Here is a 20280-nt window from a genome sequence, read left to right as displayed (position 1 = left end):
AACAAATTGTAGACTTCTTTGTACAAAAGAAGATGTGGTCATTGACGGTGTCGTTCTGGCAGAAGATGTGGATAGAACCCGTTTTTTCTCTTGGGCGCTAAGCTCCTCTGTGGAGCACAGCACCGTCCAGGTATTGTACAATTTGCGAGGTGGGTGAACAAAGGTACAGCCACCATTTCTAACAGGGCATATGCGTCGAATGTAGTCTCTGACCATGTTGAACGTAATGCGTCAAACGACAAACCAAATTACATGACTGATTAGCAACATTCTATTTTCTTGATATCAAAGGGGGTTGTTGGTTCGGTGCATCCACGCCCACGTAATGAGAGACACGAATATCTAGCAGCCTTCTCGGCTTTGCGTCTCACAAAATTTGGCAGTAAGATAGCACACGCGATTACATCAAAGACTACATTATATACATAGATATCCACGTTTCCTACAGGTCGAAATGTGTACAAGCGCCTCAAGGCGAATACCACATGATATACCGAAAAAAAGTGTGTTATTCATGCACATCATCGCTGGTGCAGTATCTGAGCGTGATCACAACAACTACGGTGGCTACGGTCGAATCTGAACACAAAACAGCCGTATGATATGTGCATGGCGGGTCCTTGCTCTCGTTGAGAGGTTACCGTAGAATCTACGCTAGCGCATTTGCAGTGACGCTATGTTTGTCAGGAAATCGTCAGTAGTAGAGGGGCCCGGATATGCCTACCGCGATCCCGAAAAACAGTCCACTGCTTTGCGATCCCCTGTTGCGCAACATAGGGGTCTTTTTACATTGTCTCTTTACTTTGCCAGGCTACAACAACTTTACCAAATGAGGTCACGAGTCATGCTAAAGCATTTCCGTGTCGGTATCAGCACGAACGCGAGTCTGCTAAAAAATGTCACATTGTTTAGTTCTCTTCTGACATATTCCCTAACACAGAAACACCCCAACCCGCCATCGGCTCACACCTGGGCTAATGAAACAGGTGAATCCACACCCAAAGATTCACTGCCGCCGCATCTTGGTCACTACAGCGAGAACGGCATCCCATTTGCCAATCATATGCAAATACCACCACTTTTTGAGTGTTTCTGCACACACATACTATCTGCAAATATTCATGCTTCACCTACCGAGCCATCCTTACATTGTTTTACGCGTAGTTTCACGTGTGCACGCCCAACAACTCCGCTGACCCCGAAGAAGACCACGGAGATTTTGCTGCTGTCGACACTTGCAATCCCTCCCAAAAGGCCGGACACTTTCTCCGCGATACAATATCGAAAACAGGTCTAACTGTGCACCTGTCTCCTGCCGTGGCGTCGCACCCAAGCATAATGCCCCCAAATGTGCCACCGAAGCGTTTGACTTTCACATGCAGCAGCATCGACCTGCGGCTGGGAGCTACTTTCTCTCCCACTACAAAAGACGTGTGTCACGCAGAAGAAAACCGGGAGCAATCGATCCCGCCGTGTCAACTTGGCGCCTATTCGGAAAAGACGAATAGAACAGCGTTACTAAGGTGATACCCCATACACAAGCGCACACACAAAATCGCATACAAATGCAGATGCACGTGTGCGTGAATACGTATGTACACCTATATATAACATATACACAAAAGTGTGCTCTTCCGGGCACTGCCCCAGAAGTTGACATTTTCTTCCCAGGTGGTCTCCTAATGTTCGTTGGGGAGGCCTGCACCAGGACGGCCTCTGCGCACCCTTGCTGTTTTCCATTGCTCTTGATGTAGTGGAGCCTGTAGTCAGGCTACCACCTGAGACGAGAGCAGACACGCAGTCTGTACCTGCTCTTCAATGCATGACCAACGCAGGCTTCGTGACAACATGAAGATGCCTGAAGTCGAAGCCGTCATGGCCACCGACATGAACAGCTATACCACCACTCTTGCAGTACTTCACGCAGTTGGTCACATCGTCGTCCAGAAGAAGGATCTGTTCTTCCGGCACCCCCGAAACTTTGGAGACCTGAGAATTCAAACAGGGCGCCAAAACCAGCTCCGGTTCATGAGAAGCGGAGTCGCTTGTACACTGCGGCACCTCAAAGTACCTCACTATTTCTGGTGCCCGTCTCCGTATTTATCAACCCGCGAACACTGGGTAAATATATACTGTGCAGCGGCATCAACGCTGAGAGCTCTACGTGTTACTCCTTCATTGCTCCTCGACCGACTCGGAAAAAATTACTGCAGTCGAACAAACACGGCGAATATGCATCCATGCAGACATACACTTGTTTCCTATTGGCAGGCTTCCACCTTCGCATCCATAGCCAACGAAAGGTGTCTCCCAAGCACATACCTGCTTGACATGGAACGATTTGTCCATCGGCATGGGCCCGGTCAGACCGAGGGCCTGGTACTCGTCGGGATCCGAATACAATCTGTCAACCGACACAACAGAACCAAGCAGTTTGATGCGCAAGGTGACATTCAGGTTAGGTGGACCCAATGGGCATGCCCCAATTTGAAACCCAAAAGTTCTTCCGCGCGTCGCCAGTGTGCAAGGCCGCGATGCGGCCATTAGAAGACTCGGTTTTCTGCACCGGAGCAAACTGAGCCGATTCGCGTGTAAAGAGGGCCCGTTGAGAGGAATCAGTGTCGTTGACTGACTGCCACAAAGGCAACGCAGCCTCCCAGGCCAGCCCACGTTTGCGCACGCGTGAGGCGGAAAATGAATGCGGTGCTGTGTGTGTATCTCGGGAGAAAGGAAAGGCCTTCCGCCAGCGTCCGCTCGCAGTATGCGTCGAGACGAACAGCTACTCCAACACAGGCACGCTACCGACCGGAGGGGAGGGGGCCTATTGACGAGCACGAAGCTGACCACTAGATCATATGATTAAGTAGGCACACGCATGCAGTTAGTCTCAACTGCGTAGGGTGGGTTTTTTTACGGACTTGGACTTACGGGGGGAAAAAGCCAAACACACCACGGGCTCCGAATTTCGCATCACTCGCTTTCAGCGTAGCCTCAACGAGCGGCCCCGCCGCTATTCTTCCATCCCGATTCTCCCCACGATCTGAAGCACAAACAAACGAAAAGACCGCGGCAAACACGAGGACGATTGAGAAACATACACACGGTACGATGTGGTTCATCGGCAGCAGGGTGGCCCGTCTCCACTCCCACGCCAGTTCCATACGTACACGTCCCGGCGTATGTGACTCCACATACGTGTGCTCAAAGTGACACATCCTCATATGCGGAAAACAACACACATCGCGACACCTACGGGAGTGTGCACGGGTATAGAAATGATCTACACGCAGCCTGGCCGTGTCGAGATTGTTTCCCCTCTGGAGTGGAAACCGCGTGGTGCGGAACCTTACCAGAGAAGGTGACAAAGTACAGCGGGATGCCTCTGCGTTCAAGTTCTTCTCCAAGCCAGTGGAAGTCCCGAGTCAGGGATTGAAGGATGTGCTTATCGGTCGGAAGCGCGCTACCACCTGCACGTGAGGTCCAAAGAAACAGACGGTCGGCACAAGTCGCGAAAGATGCCGCTTGGCTTCATTTCTTCGTTCTCGGATCACCCAGCTGAGAGCAGTGCACACTCGTGCCTTGTACCGAGATGTATGTAACTACGTGTACCACGGCCCTGCACAACAGGCGAGCGCGCACCCGAGTGGTGAGAGATGGCGGTTCTGTCGTAGTCGCTGGCGACGACGCGGATGCCGCATGCTATGATCGCGTCAGCGAACGCTTTGGCTGCTTCCTTGCCAGCGAGCCCCTTTGCCTGAATGCTCTGGACTGCCTGATCCAGCTGTTGCAAGCAAGGGTGTTTCTTCCACGGCCCCATCGTCTCCTCGGTGAACAACTTTGGACCTTTCTTCTTCTTTTTCGTCAACGGTGGCGCCGAAACGCCGAGGCCGCTGAAGTCCAGCGAAAGGCCGGGGATTCTCGCGCGTGCTCCTCCGACGCCGACGGTCGGTTGTTCGCTCGTGCCTGCGGAAGGCGGCCGGGGGTTCGCTCCACCGCTCTGAAGCGTAGTGTCACTAGGCCGGTGTGGAGAAACCGAGCGAGTTTTTTCTTCGGAGCCTGTCTTGGGCCCCGCGGACACAGCTTCCGGTGGTTTTCCGGGTTCGCTCGCGAGGCACAGAAAAGAGAGAGGAAGGGAAGGCGGGGACGAGAAGAGGAGAGGCACAGCCAGGGTGAGGGAGAAGAGCCGGACGAGCGACATCCGAGGCACGAGGAAAGCACTGCGTGGACACGGCAGAGTTTGATGAGGTGTTAGGCGCGTCATTTGGACCAGCAGAAAAGTGGGAGAAATTCGTTTTTTCCGGGAGAGAAGTCGAAACCTCGACGGGAAGCGGCCCACACCCGACAGCAGCGCGGTCGTTTCTCCAGCGAAAATGCACCCTGGAAGCACGGGCGCGGAAGACACGAACGAACCTCTTCTGCGCGCTCAGCCACGCAAAAATGACCCCAGCGTGTTCAGGTCACTGGCTCTGCTGTAACTGACTGAGGAACTTGAAGAAAGCATACTAAACGAACGTTTTTAAAACCTGACGATAGGAGAAGGTCGAAACAACAAAACTGGGAGTAGAGACCCAACAATGCGACCGTTTTGGCGGCGGGGGGGGGCAATGCGGCTGGTTCGGTTTCTTGGATCCGTGTCTAGGGGGGGAACGCTAGCGACTAGCAAAACGGGATGCGTCTGTAGCCGCTAGCGAGGGGCCCGCTTCCCCTCCCGACTGTGGTAAAGCATTGAAGCTAGCCATTTGGTTCGTGTCTCTCTCCTCAAAAAAGAAGAAATATGTCTGGTGCAGGTCCGTATGGTCTGTGTGGAGACGCAGGAAAATCGATGTAAACAACGGCGATAGGTATTCGAACGATCAAGGAACAACTCGCTAAATATGCAGAATAGAGAACGTTGGCGGCATCTGTGATGTTCCTCTGTTCCATGATCACGAACCACGTGATGGGCTTTCTCCCCGTAGTTCGCCAAGGGGTAAATCTACTCGGTCCTTTGTACAAGAGACTGCTGCAAAAGCCTCGTAGAGAACAGCGCGTCAACTACTGGCAGACACCTTCCCAACGCACAACGCAGGGGCGTGAAGGTTGTTTTTCTGCTCGTGTCTCTCAAGTCCTGCTCAAGGTGTCTGCTCAATGTTGTTAGAAGGCTTCTCTGGGCTAGTCTTGCCACTGTCCTATAGGAACGTCCACCGATGCGTGTTGCCCAGCGTCGACTTGATAGAAGCGTCTCAACCGTCTGAACGTACAGATGTGGCCAGAACGCAGTTAGACATACTCTGCGAGACACCTTGCTATGCATCTACAAGCATACTCCCACATTTCTGCCGGGAGCATTGCTGGTCAACTTGTTTGTGGTTCCCCACCCTCAAAAGGCGGTCGATGTTTCGGCGACATGTCTCTCGTGGTACGTATGCCCTGCAGTTCGCTGATGATATATCCTTTGCAGAGAATCTTGATTTACCCACCCTCTGTTTACTGCCTTGATGGTCTCTCCGCAACACGCTTGCCAGCATAATTGGAGGCCCAGTCACGAACACTTTGCAGGACATCGTGTGACATTTTGGCTACCTTCACTGATTCTTTGAGATATCGCCTCTTGGATCGCAGGACGTTTTTACATTTTATCCGCCTAGCATACACGAGGAGTGAAACGCGAGACTTGCTGACACATTTGACGTTGCACGCCTTTAACTCACGCGCCAACTATTTATTCTCCTCAATGGTCCGCTCGATGTTCAGTTGCCTTCGCTGTTTTCCTGAACATCCTGAACGGCGCGCGAACGTCTCGAACAGTTGAAGTAGCCAGCACAGTTTTGCTGTTCGCTTTTCATGGCCTCGAAGGCAGGAAAGAAGTGGTTCGCACAAAACGGATGAAACGGGTAAGGAAAGAGGCCGGACGAGGCGCTCCTTCAACGGGCTACTAGACGGGGCAGACTACGAGTTGGCGCTTCCTCGCAAAGCGGAAAACAAGAAAGTGCATGGAGATACGTTTCTCTCTACTCGTTTGCCGGTTTCCCACCTTGTTGGTGAACGAATTTCCGATTCACACCACCTGCTCATTAACTCGTGTGTTGCTTCCGTGCGTTCTGCTTTATAATCATGCTTCTTGTTCACCTACACACAAGTTCTGGCGGTGTCGCGGCCTGATGTCGGAGTCGGCTCTCGCTGCCTGCTAAGTTTCCTTTCTCTAACTTTCGAGACTGATCCCCGTGAAGACGCGTTCCCCTGCACGCACTGTTCCCTCTGAACTTTCTTCTTCTCCGCAAAGACTGACACACTCTTTGCGTTCCGTAACCCACCGGTGGCCATCACCCACGGTTCTAGTTGGCCAAAAACTCGTTGCTTTTGACTTCGGAAAAAGGAAAACATTAAACCGACTGCGGAGGAAAACTTTTGGAATCTCGAAAAAGGAGACTTTGTGGTTTTCTGGAAAGCGGCAGATGTGGGAAGGAGCTGTCGCGGCGCCGCAGCCTGTGTGACTAAGTAATGTGTTCTTTCCGGTCCTCGCGAAATAGGTCTTCGGTCGCTCTCTTTTTGGGTTCCACGAGTTTCCACAGGTCTGCGGATGGCTGCATGATCAACTCACAATCGCTTCTCATTTAATTTCTTGCTCGTGTGTTCCGTTTCTTCTTCCTTCACTCTGCAGCAGCGTGTTTTTTGGAGTCCTTGTTTCGCCTCTTGGACTCCCAGGCAGAGAGAATGATCCTGTTAATTCTTGCCGGCAGAACGATGCACAGAAACTAGGTACGTGCGTCGGCCGCAGCCATACAAATGTACGTACATGCATATTATAAACATGCACGCCATCATGTAGCTGAAGGAATGTATAGCCCTTCGTCGAGCCCTTCTCGCCGTCGTTTTTCACCGCATACTTTCCTCTTTCTTGGTCCCTTCCCCCCTCTTTTCTTCCACTTTTGTTTTAGCACCGAAAGATGAGAGGTGACTTGTGTATTTCCTGAGTCTCTTTTTGTAACCGTCCTGCGCTTTATCACCTCGGCTGCACGTCGCCATCGCCTCAGCTCTTTCCTGTATCCTTTTCCCCCTACACATCTTCCGTTCGATTTCCCTTTTTTCCATCTTCTTCCGTCTTCTGCGGTTCCGCACTGAAGTAGAATCTGAGACGCGTCTTGTCTACCGCCGCCTTCCCGTTTTCCTGTGTCTTCCCTAGCTCGCATTCTGTGCAACATCTTTCCTCTTCTTCTTTCTCTTCGTTGCCGGGCAAGCATACGCGCACAGGAGAGACGAACAATTACGCTCCTCCCTCTTTCACCCCCCAAAAAGGCCCTCTTTCCCATGCCTCTTTCCGTCGATCTACTGACAAACGCGTACCCTCTGGCTTCTGGTTTCTTGACTTTTCTTCTGCAAGCAACCAGGTTGTTAGCACGTCTTTCCAGCTAAAGATTCTTCACTGTCCTAGCTTTTCTCTTTCTCGGTCTCGTCCCTGATTTCGGTAATTGGTGGCCATGGCGTTCAGCAATGAGAGAGACGAGGTCGCGCATCTCGTCAAGTTCTGGTCTTCCACTGGTAAATGTGCCGAAGACTCAACAGATTTTTTTGCCGGTCTTCCTTTTCAGTTTTTACCACTGCTTGTGTGCCTTGTTTCGTGGAAATAACTCACTCTCGGAAGCCGGATCCCTTGTTTTTCAGCTCCACACCGGCAGCTCTGGTCCCCTCAGTTCCTGTCAGCGCACCTCGACATGTGTGTCTCTCTGTATGTACAAGTGCCAGTAGATAAATCACTATATACAGATATGTATTGATTTCTGTATGTAGAGATATGGCGGTGGAGAATGGACGCATATTGTTAGATACGTATGCATACGTTTGTACGATTGTAATGCGTGTGCCTCATCGTTTGCTGGTAAAGTGATACATCAATTGGTGTGCATCAGCACTTCGTGGAGATCTAGATGTTGCGGCGTTTTTTGCAAATCATCGTTTTCCAGTGAAAATTAAAAAATATCTTTTCTTCATTACAGAAGGACGAGACAAATCCACGAAATGCCTTCAGTACGGAAGCCGAACGCTCGCGTCTTTTCTGGTGACAAGAAACCCGAAAGTCGCAGCGAAGTTCGCTGCTTTAACCGGTCAGTGGATATAGGGGACTACGCATTTCTTTCGTGTGTGTATCCGCAAATTTCCCTATTGAACAGTCGTCCCTCTCACTATTCTTATTCCACTGGATACACAACCACATGACGCTATTGAGTTGGATGAGCTCTCGTGGTAGACCGTACATCCAGACTGTGTGACTCGTCGCGAGGTCACGTCACATGCAGTACGCGAGTTTACGCACACGTACCATATATATATATATATATAGGCTTATGCCTGTATATGTTGATAAATTTGTATCAGAAACCTTTGACCTTGGTATATATATGGGCTTATGCCTGTATATGCTATAAATGCTATTTGTATCAGAAAACTTTAACATTGGTGATTTTGCATGCAACTGCACAGGCTCGAGCACTGTTAGCTGAATTTTTTTGATTGCTGCTGGCCACAACCGGGAGGCTCAGTCGTTTTCACCTTGTTGCACACAGACGTGGCGAGCAGCGGAAAAAGATAACGGAGATGAAGCAAATGGACGGCTAGAGTACGCACCCACAGCATACGAGGCAAAAAGGAGGCTGGCATATATGCGCATAGATACAGAAAAAAGATTTTATGTCCATTGCATCGTCGCCTGGTTCTTTTCGTTTCTGTCAGGGACTGCGAGTGACGGTCGGAAAATCTTTCGCCTGGGAAAGTTCCTGAACGAGTACGTGAAAGTCAAGGCGATCCTCATTGCCTTCTTACGATCGCGCTGCAAGTCCGCTAAACTGCCTTGGGACGAATGCCACAAAACCCAAGTGAGGAAGGATTCCCTTGCTTTCTCTTGTAAATTTGCTTCCCAGGCTTCTTTTCAACAGAAAGCGTTGTGTCAACAACGAAGTCGCCTACTTCATAGCGTTCGCCCCCGCTGAAACTCCCTTTGTCTGTTGCCGCCAACTGGTGTTATCTGCTTCCTGCATATTTCTCTGAGAAAAGTCTGCGTGGCAAACGCTCTCCACTCAGTCACAATACATATATATACATATATATAAATATATAGGGCACGGCCACGTTTGGGAACGTGAGTGTGTACACGGTTGCCTGCATGGAGATGCATATCTCAAACTTATGCACGGTTCAAATGCATATGGAGATATGTATGCCACCGTGAATCGACTGCACAAACCATAACCTTCTGGTGTTTAACCATGTGCAAATAAGCGGATTCTATGCGTGCGATGCCTTAAGGAGGAGACGCGCTGTGTTGCTGTTCAGTAACCTCCGGGACGATCCCCTCTTGCATGTTCGGTCTCTTTGCGAGACCGAGCTTCTCTGTCTTATCTTACGATTACCACGGCTCTCTAGCTCCAAATGTGTCGCGACGTGTTCTACCTGGGAAGATCCCCATCAGATATATCTTCGGATGACGTCATACAACTTGACTCTTTCTGTACCGAAAACACGGAGAATTAACTCTTCATAACACAACTCTTCGCAGCCGTCAGATGGATTCGGCCTCTCCACGGGTCACGTTCACTGGAGTTCCTGTGTAGCGTACGCCTCCCGCTTTTCTTTTGCCTTGTGCCTTTTTGTCTGCTCTTCAGTTGCTGCAGCTTATCAGTCGTTTTGGGTTCCTCTGTTACTGGGTCCTGGACAATCTGCTTCTCCTCTCCAAAATAAAGTTTCTCGGATTCGATACGAAAAAGCTCGCCAAACTGTGCGGCGTTTTCTGGTCAGCTTTTCCTGTCCCATGATCAGCCGCTTTTCTCCGCTGGCAACACACATGTAAATATTGCTGTCCTCATGCCACACTCTCTGCTTCCTAGGCTTACAAGATACACCTAGACACACGCCTATCTATCCAAATCCATGTATATATATATATATATATATACTCGCGGATAATTGGGCAAAGCGATGCACCGACAGCTCCGTTCGGGCCAAGCTGCGTTAGCTGCTTCGTAGACACACAAGCTCATAAACCCCGTTCGTGATGTACACGTTGCTTCCAGCCCTGTATGCCTCAACGAGATGTAGCAATCCGTTGCCGTTCCATTCTCTATTTCTTCCGGTCCTTGGACGAACGCCCAGGAGTCCAAGTCGCGTATATCCCCGCATGCACGTGTGCATCTATACCATCGTGCACGCCTACCACTGCGCGCCAACGCGTACACATTTACCCATTTGTGTGTAGACGCGTACATCCGAGTGAATACGTACGCCCAGGCGAATGTGGGGACACGTATTTGAACCTTTTTTTCCCCTTATACGTTTCCCTGACATCTGGCGTAGTACGCGCATTTGGTCTCGCTCTTAGGCTTATAGGCCTCCTCGGCTCCCTCGCGACTGAAGCGCGGACGCTGCGTAGAGTGCAGGATGACGAACAGAATCACTTGGATACGTTAGAGCGAGATGACACGCGCGAACACGGCGCGAATCTCGAGATCCGTGCGAAAGAAGCTGCCAGGACACTGCGTGAGTTGCAACAGGAGAAGAGAGCGGCATCCCTCAATCTCATCAAGAACGCCGGTACGTGTGTTGCAGAGGTCTCCCTGGCGCAGCTCGATAGGGGATTCGATCTGTCGAGGCGACACGACTGCGACAGCCTCAGACTTTGCGGTGTTTTCTGTTCCGGATTTGTGCAGCGGACCTGGTAGTCGCGTCCAACCTGGCGCATCTCCCGCACAAGATTTTCGGACATCCTCTGCCGGAAGGGACTGTGGGAACTGCTGGCTTCATCAGTGGAGCTATCAGCTGCTACCAGCTGTACGACTGAGAACCGAAACCACCAATCCGGGAACTGAACTCTCCTCAACCTGCAGAACACGGAGTGCCGGGCTACCCATGCCGCTCACGTTTTTATTCACATCCATGTTTATATGTATATATAAGACAGAGGCGACTAAGTACGGAGATCTACTTTTCTGTAAATGCATGCATGTATGGCCATGTACTACTGTGTAGGTACGAGTGTATGTACACTTATATGTATAAGTATAGAGGGAAGTGGAGTCGTGCAAATGTTTCTTAAAATCTAGATCTAAACAAGAGATGTTCAGCAGGAAGAACCGCGGAGAAGATGAGAGGGGCACGAATGCGGAGCCGCAGCCTTTCTGTCGAGGAATTCTTCAAGAGCAGAGGACGGCGAAAGAACAGGGAGAGTGAGGCTCAGCTTCGCCCCCGCGTATAGGCTGTGCGGCGTCGAGTTTAAGCACCCAATTAGAGAACAGCGACTTACACTGTCGATTCTGGCACGGCCCTGATGCTCGCACTCGCAGGAGAAGCCTGCCTGTCATTGCAAGCGCCTCAGATGATGCCAACGAAGAACTGGTTCTCACACGCCTCTCGACGTCGGCGGTGCGCTGACAAAAACCGCAACGGACGTTTTCGTTGCGGAGCTCATGTCGCCTTACGAGGTCATCGGGAATAGGTAAGTATATACATGTATATATATATATATATATGTCTCGCGCCTTTTCATTATCGCCCTCTACCTATATGTATCTGTGGTGCTGTAGGGCACATGTGTGCCTCTCTTTTTCTGTATATATGTATTATATACAAATCCAGGGGACGCCGTCCGGGGCTGATCGTGAGTATACATATTAACGCCCACATAAATATATGTAGCCATGCTAAAACGTGGATGTGTTTGTTCATTGTTGAACTGGAGCGCATGTGTTTCATGAGGGCGGAGAAGTGTTGATGACAGCCGCCTTCTATCTCAGCACCGTCTACCGATACATATCCGTGCCACTCCTTTCACGAAACGTCTCCCGCTTCTTCTCTTGGGAGCTCATACACTGGATTGGCCAAAAAAGACTTCAAGTAGATCAGGTTTCTGACTCTTCGACTAGTCGCCCCTTCCGGCTCACGACAACCGCACATATCCCGCGATATAAAGATATACAACTTATATTTGGCTCCGGCGCCGAACGTTGTAATGGCCCAGAGAGCAGTCTCTCTTTGCTTCTGTAGATGCGCTAACACTAAAACCGACCCAGTGCACTCTTGACTGAGAACAGCATGCGCAGCCGACAGTTCTTTGTTAGCTGAAGCAGCAAGTGTTTGCGGCACGCCGGTGAAAAACGGGGCGGCGTCACTGAAGAAAGCTTTGCTTCAAAAATGGAGCGCTAGGTTAAGGGACGCAGCGTTATACCTTCGTCTAACTCTTCGTGGATCGCAGAAAAGAAACAAGGCAAAGAACCCGATAAGCATTGTCAGGCTTCCGGTGGTCGCCTCTGTTGACACAGGTTAAGTTCAAGTGTATATGCACGCATGCGTCTATGTGTCTGTAGAGATGCCCGCATGAGCAAGAACATGAGGAAGTCAAAAAAAAAGAAGAGAAACGGGAGTTTCGAGTGCATGCACGCACCCGTTCTGCCACTTTTGAGGGCGACGAAAAAAGATAAACGTCTCTCAGTTGGCACTAAAGGTGCAGTACACAGAGTCAAGAGAATAAAACGTTTACCAAAGCTTATCTCGCCAACCACCGAAAACACGAATTATCAACACGATCCCCGATACGGAAGAGCCATGCATATTACCTATTATATATAAATAGAAAATACGCATGCATAGTTGTACGTGCATACGCATTTATTGGCCGCATGCGCGGGCTGTCTCGGCTTGGTGAGCCTCCTACCGCGGAACCACCTATGCGTAATATATATATATATATATATATATATATATATATATAGGGCCACGTGCGTCTGTACGACTGAAACTGGAGTCGCTCCACTCGGCAGCAGGAATCGCAAGAGTGATTTTATGAGAGCTTCTCCCCAATCGGGGTAGGGCTCTATCTTGCTCTTTCTTCGTTGGGGCTTCTCCGCCGAGCTGTCTGTTTCTACATTCCTGATCGCTCACGAGGAGCGCAGCGAATAATGTCGTCGACTCTCACAATCTGCAGACCACACAGACAGAAAAAATTAATTAGATGAATGCGTAGTTGTCCATGTATCTGCGAATAATGTGAACAGCATGTGGAAGCCATTAACACAGGGGTTCCGTGCTCCTTGGGTTCAAAGCTTAACAGACACATTCGCATAGCCCCCATTCGCTTGGTTTGCTCCCACATATTTGCCTAAGAGACCACACATATATGCATATATCTATATGTGCACAAAGGCGTGTATCCCTGTTGGTGCGCATATGACGAATGACTATCCCCGAGATATTCGTTCCCATCATTTTTCATACCATCTCTGCAGCCTCAGCGGCGAAGCAGATTTGACTGAGTTTGCTCTTGTAGGCTTCGAGGACTCCCTTTGTCTTCATATCGGCGACGCTCCCGGTGTCCATGTCTACACCCATCGTGTGCTCGCCACGCAAATGGGCGACGCGTAGACGGGAGACGATATCTGCGCTATCGAGACCTGAGGAAGCGACACAGAGACAGTCACCGAAAACTAGGTGATACCCAGTGCCGACACGAGGACAAGTTTAGCGGGAAAAAACGCGTTCTTCACCTCTGGAAGAACGCTGAAAACAAGCATTTCTACACCTTTTCCTGAGACTTGCAACGCCAATCTTGAAGGCCGAAACACGCACGTGGGAAGACCGAATGTCCCGCTTCTCCGCCTTGCGTTGCACACAACTTTCGACTCTTCACTGCCTTCCCACGTTTTGCCTTTCGCTGAACAGTCGCCGCAGAAAACGGGGGTCAGCCCGTACGAATTCCTCGCGGGTGGGGGAGACACAGCCTACCTCCGTTTTCCAGAATGATCGTCGGGATTTGTCTGAGAGCCTTGGCGAACGCTTCGATTGCGAGACTCTGTCCAAACACCGAAACAGAGACCACGGATGTGGAGACACAAGAAAGATCTGCGGAGAGATGCCCCTGCGTGCAGGTGCACGCACATCGACATGTGCAGGCATGCTCCGGCGCCGCAATATCCACCGATAGCCACACAGGTTTCTTCACACCCTATATACAGATATATATCTGTATCTCTACACGTTGCCACACATAATACCCACATGCGTACATCTTTCGATACGTATATAAATTTATATATATATATATATATATACATATATAAAGATATATACAGGGCATGTTGACGATGTCCGCTGGAGAGAGTTGGTGTATCGACTGTGGACAAACGGGATACTTTTGTCTTACAACTTTGCCTTCCTCTGTCCGAGCCAGCTCCTCGACAGCAGAAGCCATGGCAAGTTCGGCGGCGCCGCCTCCACAGACAACGAGCGGCTGTGCGCCTGTGGGGTCTGGGAATGGAGCCGCACTTCCTGTTTTGCCGTCGACCTTGAGGAAGGCCGAAGTGTCGAGGCCGCTTTGTTTCTCTCCCTTCTGCTCGAGCACCAACTGCGACAAGATGGCAAGGGCGTCGTGGAGAGAGCGCTCAGCTTCTTCGAGACCGTGCTCGCTGCCGCCCCGCAAGACAATGGTGCACGCTTCGCCTGAGAATCAACGAGAAACCACGAAAGAAACGCTTGGAAGTGCTGAGGTGCGACGAACTGCACGGAAACGCCAGCCCCCCCCCCTGCCTCCCGATGCACAGAAAGCCAACGGGGCGCGAGCGGCGCACCTGGCGAACACTCCTCCCGACGACCCGGCATGCGACAGCGCACGAGACACACAGAGGCCCCGGAAGAGAGAGAGGGGAAGGCGACACCTGTGGAAACAGGATTTCGCGGGAGGAGACGCCGAAGAGCGAAAGACAAGAAAAAAGAGACAGGCAAGAAGCGAGAGAAAGGAGTCGGGCCAGAGAGACGAGTGACACTGTGTTTCTTCAAAGAAAGTTTGTGTTGATGACGTGGAGAGATGATTTGCTCTCAGAAACGACTCTGAACTCCGACCTGCCCTTACCTCTCTTGCAGCCAGAGAAGCGGATCACTTTATCTTCTCCGATCATGATCTCCTCCAATTTCTTGCAGTATCCCAGCTTGCTCTGCGTCATTTCAGAGGAAATAAGAAAACGCCGGAGTGTATGCAAACGCGTAACGATATGAGGAAAGACACACGCTTCTGTGAATCGCTACAAGGATACTCAAACCCCCCCCCCCCCCCAAAACGTGCTCTGCTGACACCCGTTCAGAAAAAACACGCAGTACTACGCATACATACACAAATACATACAAACGTATGTACATAAATAAATATCTATACAAGGAAATACATATATATATATATATATATGCATGCAGGAGTATTTTGTCGAAATCGCGGTTAAACGGCGCACTGCTAGAGTGGGATAGCTTCCGCCAATCTGCGTCAGCCCCGCAATGGGCATGCATGTCTCGCTCTTGAACGGGCAGACACCTGCACGCGCACACTTGGCCGGGAATGCGGAGTGTGGACCGCCCTCCTTTCGATTCGAGCTCTCCACCGTGCCTGTCCCATGGAACGATGCGGTTCTCCACACACGCCGGCTGGCCTCTGTCTCGCGTTATGAGACGTGCTTGAAGCGCGCGCTTTCCCTTCGCTTTTGAGTGGCAGCACGCCCGCATGCAGAGTGCTTCCTTACGGGGTCGGGAGCATCGAAAGTGGAGATGATCTCGGCGCCGAGAGCTGCAGCGAGACGCTCCATGCCGTCGAAATCTGCATGCTCGATTGCGATGACCTTGTGGTCCTGGAAAATTTGCTCTGGGTAGTTGTAAATCAGTTGACGGTTGATGAAGACATTGCAGCCGTAGGCAGCGATCTTGTCCACCTAAGCGCACATTCCATCAGACTCGCAACGCATACGTCTCCTCAAAAAGAGGCGAGGTGCTGAGACATGCACGTGACCAGCCAGAAAAAGAAGAGTTACGTTCCAAACACATCTGTGTATATGCATGAATTCATATGTATATATATATATATATATATACGCACACCAAGGCGTAGACACATCCGAAGGTGAGCATACACAGTTACTTGTTTCAGTCACACGGAATCTAAGAAAGGACGTCTATATACACGCCCCCTTTTTCCTGCACAGCGGGAAGCAAAACGCGGAACGCGCGCAACACGGGGAAAGAAGATAAGGACAGAAATACCTTCTGTTTCATTTTCTCCTTTTCAGCGAGTTCGAGTGCCTGAACGGCTTCGAAGGAATCGACCGAGACACGCGCGCCGTAGATCTTGATTTTGTCCGTGTCCATCGGTGTGTTGGCGACCATCACTCTGCAATCTTCCTGGACTTTGGGATGGTAAGTTCCTGCAAAAAAATGTGATAGACAAAAAACCCTACTCATCCACCTAACTGCATATATATATATATATATATATATCTTCACTTTGCATGCATCGATGTGCAGCCAGTGGTCACCATTGAATCTTTCAGAGTCTTCGCTGGAAGGAAACGGAATAAATCCACCGGTAACCCATAGATCTGTTCGTGGAGTTGTATTCCTAACCCTCCGAAGGTTCCTATCCAACTAACGATCTTAGTACCCGTCAAAAGAAAACTAGCACTTTTAATCGTCTTAGCTGAAAGCCTATGCGTTGAGGTTCGCCATGCAAACCACACACATCTCTGTCCAAGGCTCTGCTTGGCCTAGGAATCGCTCGATCTCTCTACATCTCTTTCCTGTCGCCAGTTCTTGTGTGTCTCTATGCCGCCGGCTGCCTTCTTCACCTCGAGAGTCTTTGCTCACCGATGCGCTTTTCGAGAATGAAACCTTCGTCGAGGAAGGAGTCTCGGAGGCATCCTCCCGGCTTCTTGATGATGTGCACCAGCTCCAGAGACGATGCATGCTCCTTCAGTCGCAGAATTGCGTCGACTGCAATTTTGGCAAAGTGCTCCTGACGCCACACCACGCACGAGGGCCAAAGACCAACTTCCTGGGACGTCGCTCCGCCAGCAAACCCTCAAACTGGTGCAGGCTAAAGGTCCACCCCTCCGAGGCACCGACGTCTCCCTGCTTGTCTCTCTCCTCAGATGTGAAGTGTGTGGCCTCTGATGCGAAGAAACCAACCTTTTCGTGCGTGAGAAGCTTGGACGAAAGAGTTGTGCGGGCGACGTTCATCAGGTAGTCCCTGAGCCGATCCTCTTCGCAGCCGAAGGAAATCTGCTGGAGCCGCTGGCGCGCGACAGAGAGGGCCTTGCGATAGCCAGTTGTGATGATCTGAACAACGCCGAGAGCCAAGAAGAGACACATGCGACATAAGCTAGCGGGAAACTGGAAAGCAGGAGTAACGACAGAAGAGATGTCTCTGCAGAAAAAACTTGCAAAAGAGGGCATTTGAGAACTGGGGACACAGCAGCGGTGAACCTCCACACCCACCGGAGGTGGGGTTCGAGAGAGAGTTTCTTCTGGTCGACAAAAAAAACGCACGCCGTTCGACGTTTCCCACCTCTCATCTCTGCTCTACAGAAGCTGTCTCGCTCCGTTCCCCTCGCTTAGTTCTTGACTTCCTCTCTTCCCTTTCCCTCGCACCTGTGGATGAATGTTTTGGTTCACGAGTTCCTCTGCTTGCTTCAACAGCTCCGACGCCAGAACGACGACGCCAGTCGTGCCGTCTCCACACACGGCGTCTTGCTGCAGCGCGACATCTGCGATACGGACCGCCCACAAACGCATGCACGAGCACTCGATCAGAAACGAAAATGGAGCCAGCAGCCACGGAAATGGTCTCTCTGCGTCGACAACGTCAACTCACACGCCACACCAGTTCGGCCACCCTTCTCACGTGAAGAGACACACCGAAGTACACGACTCCACGTAGATTTGGCCAGACACATACACCGACTGTAAACGCGCCGACGCACATACACACGCGTTCTTTTGCGAATCCATACAGCCATGAAAAACCATTCTTTTGCGCAACAGCAGAACCGAAGAATCGGAAGACTGCGGAAGAGAGAAGGCATTTGTTCGCGCAACATCACGCACCAGCGTCGCTTTCTTTCGTATCTGCCCGATCGAACACGCGACTGGAGTGGCGGTCAGTTTTCCTCCGACAAAACAGGCGTCTAAACACCGCTTCTCACGGGCCTTTCTGATCTCGAACGACGGGGGACGGAGACGACAGGCGTTCTAAGGTTTCGGGAAACTCTCACCTGCGAGGATTTTCGCCGCAGGGTTGTCTAGCCACACGCTCTTCAAGATCGTCGCGCCGTCGTTTGTGATGATCGTCTTGCCGTTGCGGCTGCCGTCCACAGCTTGCATGGGAGTGAGAATCTTGTCCAGGCCCTTGGGGCCGAGCGTCGACTTCACGAGCTCCCCAACGGCGATTGCGCCGACGAAATATTGCTGACGAAACGCGTGAAAGAGACGGGAAGTGCTTTTAAAAGACACACGGAGGGGCAGGTGGAGCCGTGCTCTGGACCCGCGAAGAACGGCCCTTTTTTCAAACGGGAGTCCAACGATCGCTGAACGTTCTCCCTCCCCCCTGAGAACACATCTCTGTCCGGTACAGCGGGGGCCCGAGCGCGGATTCGGAGGCGAGAGAGGAACGAGTGAAGGACGAGAGAAGCAGAAGCGCTGGATCCTAGACAGCACGTGTACAAGGCGAGAATACGCGAGAGATCGGAAACCACTGGAAGAAAGAGTCCCGCTGCATGCGAACGGGTTGCCTCTCGAAACAACGGTAAAAAACGTACCAGTCGCGCAGTCTCGCCCTTGTCCTGCTGGGCGCCTCTCTGAAGGACTTCGGGAACGCCGCCTTCTGCGACCTTCTGCGGAGACAAACCGAAAAGCACAGGCTACACATCGGTTCTCGGGTCTCTCTGACGCCCCAGAGAAACGCGTGTCTTGTAGGGTGGTGCAGAGGTAGCGCTGACGCTCACTGCGCGCCATGAACAGCCCATTTGCTTCCTCGGCCCGCGAATCAAGGCCTGCGTGCTCTTCTCTCTTTCCTCCGTGGGCTCCTTTTCCTTCTTTAATGCATACGCGGGACGACCTCACGAAAACCACGCAACTGTTGTGTCTCTCGACAGCTACCCCCGTTCCCGGATGTTCTCGACGAAGGCTGACAACGCGTTCCCACGCCGACACGCGACATTCTCCAATATGTTTGCGATGCACCACCTCTACGGTTCTTTTTGGAAGGAGACAACGTCGCGTTGTACGGGTGGTGGCGTCTCAGGAACGCACTCTTCGTCGCCCTTCTGGCTCTATGTTTCGAGTGTCAATACACGCTGACTCACACGAGACAGACCGCTCGAGTCTTCTTTCCTTTTGTTTTTCTTTCTTGGGAGATTTGCGCTGCCAAGTTTATCTCGTTTTGTCTCGGGTGCACACGTCTTTCGCTCGTGGCCGCTTCTGGTTCGCCCCTCTTTTCGCCCTGAGATTCCGTTTGCACATCTACCCCGCCTTTTGAGTTCGAATGGGGCGCAGCGAGGGAAGCGGCGCTCAGAAGTGAACTCTGGTCGAGACCCACCATCGTGGAAACCGGAATTTGAAGAGGAAGTGAAAGACGAGGCGCGGCACCGACTCTTTCTCTCTTAGGCTCGCGTCCGAAAGGGGAGTCTGCGGATGTAGTTGCGTGGCCTTCCTGCGGTGAAGACGAGAACAGAGCTCTCTTGGAATCGAGACGGAAGCACAGGAACAGCGCCGGCAGAGCGTGTGCAAGGGAAAGACACCACAAATGTTTTGAGTGACGGCGGAAGTGCGCGCCTCGAGCTCGGTCGCGGAAAAACGTGGGGAGAGTCCAGAGGTTCCCGCGGTAAAAGGGGACCACGCAAGTTGACAGAACTCTGAAATGGACGAAGAGGCGAAAATTGGGTGACACCCCACGGAAGACAGATCTAGGAGCACACAGGCGTGTCTCGGGAAGAAATCGGCCGCGCGATTCAAATCGTGAACAGATCGGAGATTCGACGGCAAAAAAGTACTGTTTTTGCCTGTGTGTAGAATACAGACAAAATGAACACGTGGATAGAGAATACACAGAAATACCCAAGTGTGCATGTATTATATTTCGGAATACAGACCAGACAGGGGACTCCTTGTAGTGGATACGGCACACATGCACAAGAAGACACCGGGGAGACGCGGGGGAACAGGGAGTTTCAACGAAAGGGACTGGAACTTGCCTCTGCCAACAAGCAGCGCAAATCCTTTCGTGGCACAGAAAAGATCCACGTTGTGGAACAGAACTGCTGCACTGTCAGCCGCACATCAAAAAACACACCCCGTGACTGCGTTTCGAGAGGGTCGCGCAGAAGAAATCAGGAACCCCAGACGGCTTTGAACAGGAGAGGGTATCCACCGAATCGCGAAAACACAGGCACTTACGAAGAGACGAGTGACACCGCGGGGGAAGAAGAAGACGTGTCTAGAAGCAAATTTTTG

At 51.3% G+C, this 20280-nt stretch overlaps 3 protein-coding genes across 3 annotated transcripts; 1 reads left to right on the top strand and 2 right to left on the bottom strand.

Annotated features, from left to right (window-relative positions):
• Positions 1-1815: 1815 nt before the first annotated feature.
• Positions 1816-4198, bottom strand: NCLIV_018420 (uncharacterized protein; the record flags this gene model as incomplete). The annotated part of the gene is made up of 5 exons (XM_003882035.1): positions 1816-1989; positions 2323-2404; positions 2929-3040; positions 3351-3467; positions 3640-4198. 5 exons carry the CDS (start codon positions 4196-4198, stop codon positions 1816-1818), a joined length of 1044 nt encoding a protein of 347 aa, XP_003882084.1.
• A 3259-nt stretch (positions 4199-7457) lies between these two features.
• NCLIV_0184 (peroxisomal biogenesis factor 11 domain-containing protein) lies at positions 7458-10807 on the top strand (the record flags this gene model as incomplete). The annotated part of the gene is made up of 6 exons (XM_003882034.1): positions 7458-7518; positions 7941-8081; positions 8707-8849; positions 9636-9763; positions 10349-10560; positions 10677-10807. 6 exons carry the CDS (start codon positions 7458-7460, stop codon positions 10805-10807), a joined length of 816 nt encoding a protein of 271 aa, XP_003882083.1.
• Positions 10808-12883: 2076 nt separating this feature from the next.
• NCLIV_018400 (putative TCP-1/cpn60 family chaperonin) lies at positions 12884-19369 on the bottom strand (the record flags this gene model as incomplete). The annotated part of the gene is made up of 13 exons (XM_003882033.1): positions 12884-12940; positions 13237-13412; positions 13744-13810; positions 14162-14457; positions 14867-14948; positions 15525-15710; positions 16039-16199; positions 16639-16786; positions 16960-17109; positions 17422-17537; positions 18045-18237; positions 18588-18662; positions 19367-19369. 13 exons carry the CDS (start codon positions 19367-19369, stop codon positions 12884-12886), a joined length of 1710 nt encoding a protein of 569 aa, XP_003882082.1.
• Between the last annotated feature and the right edge of the window lie 911 nt (positions 19370-20280).

The sequence above is a fragment of the Neospora caninum genome, chromosome VI (assembly GCF_000208865.1).
Source record: "Neospora caninum Liverpool complete genome, chromosome VI".
NCBI lineage: Eukaryota > Apicomplexa > Conoidasida > Eucoccidiorida > Sarcocystidae > Neospora > Neospora caninum.
This window is presented reverse-complemented; position numbering and strand designations above follow the sequence as displayed.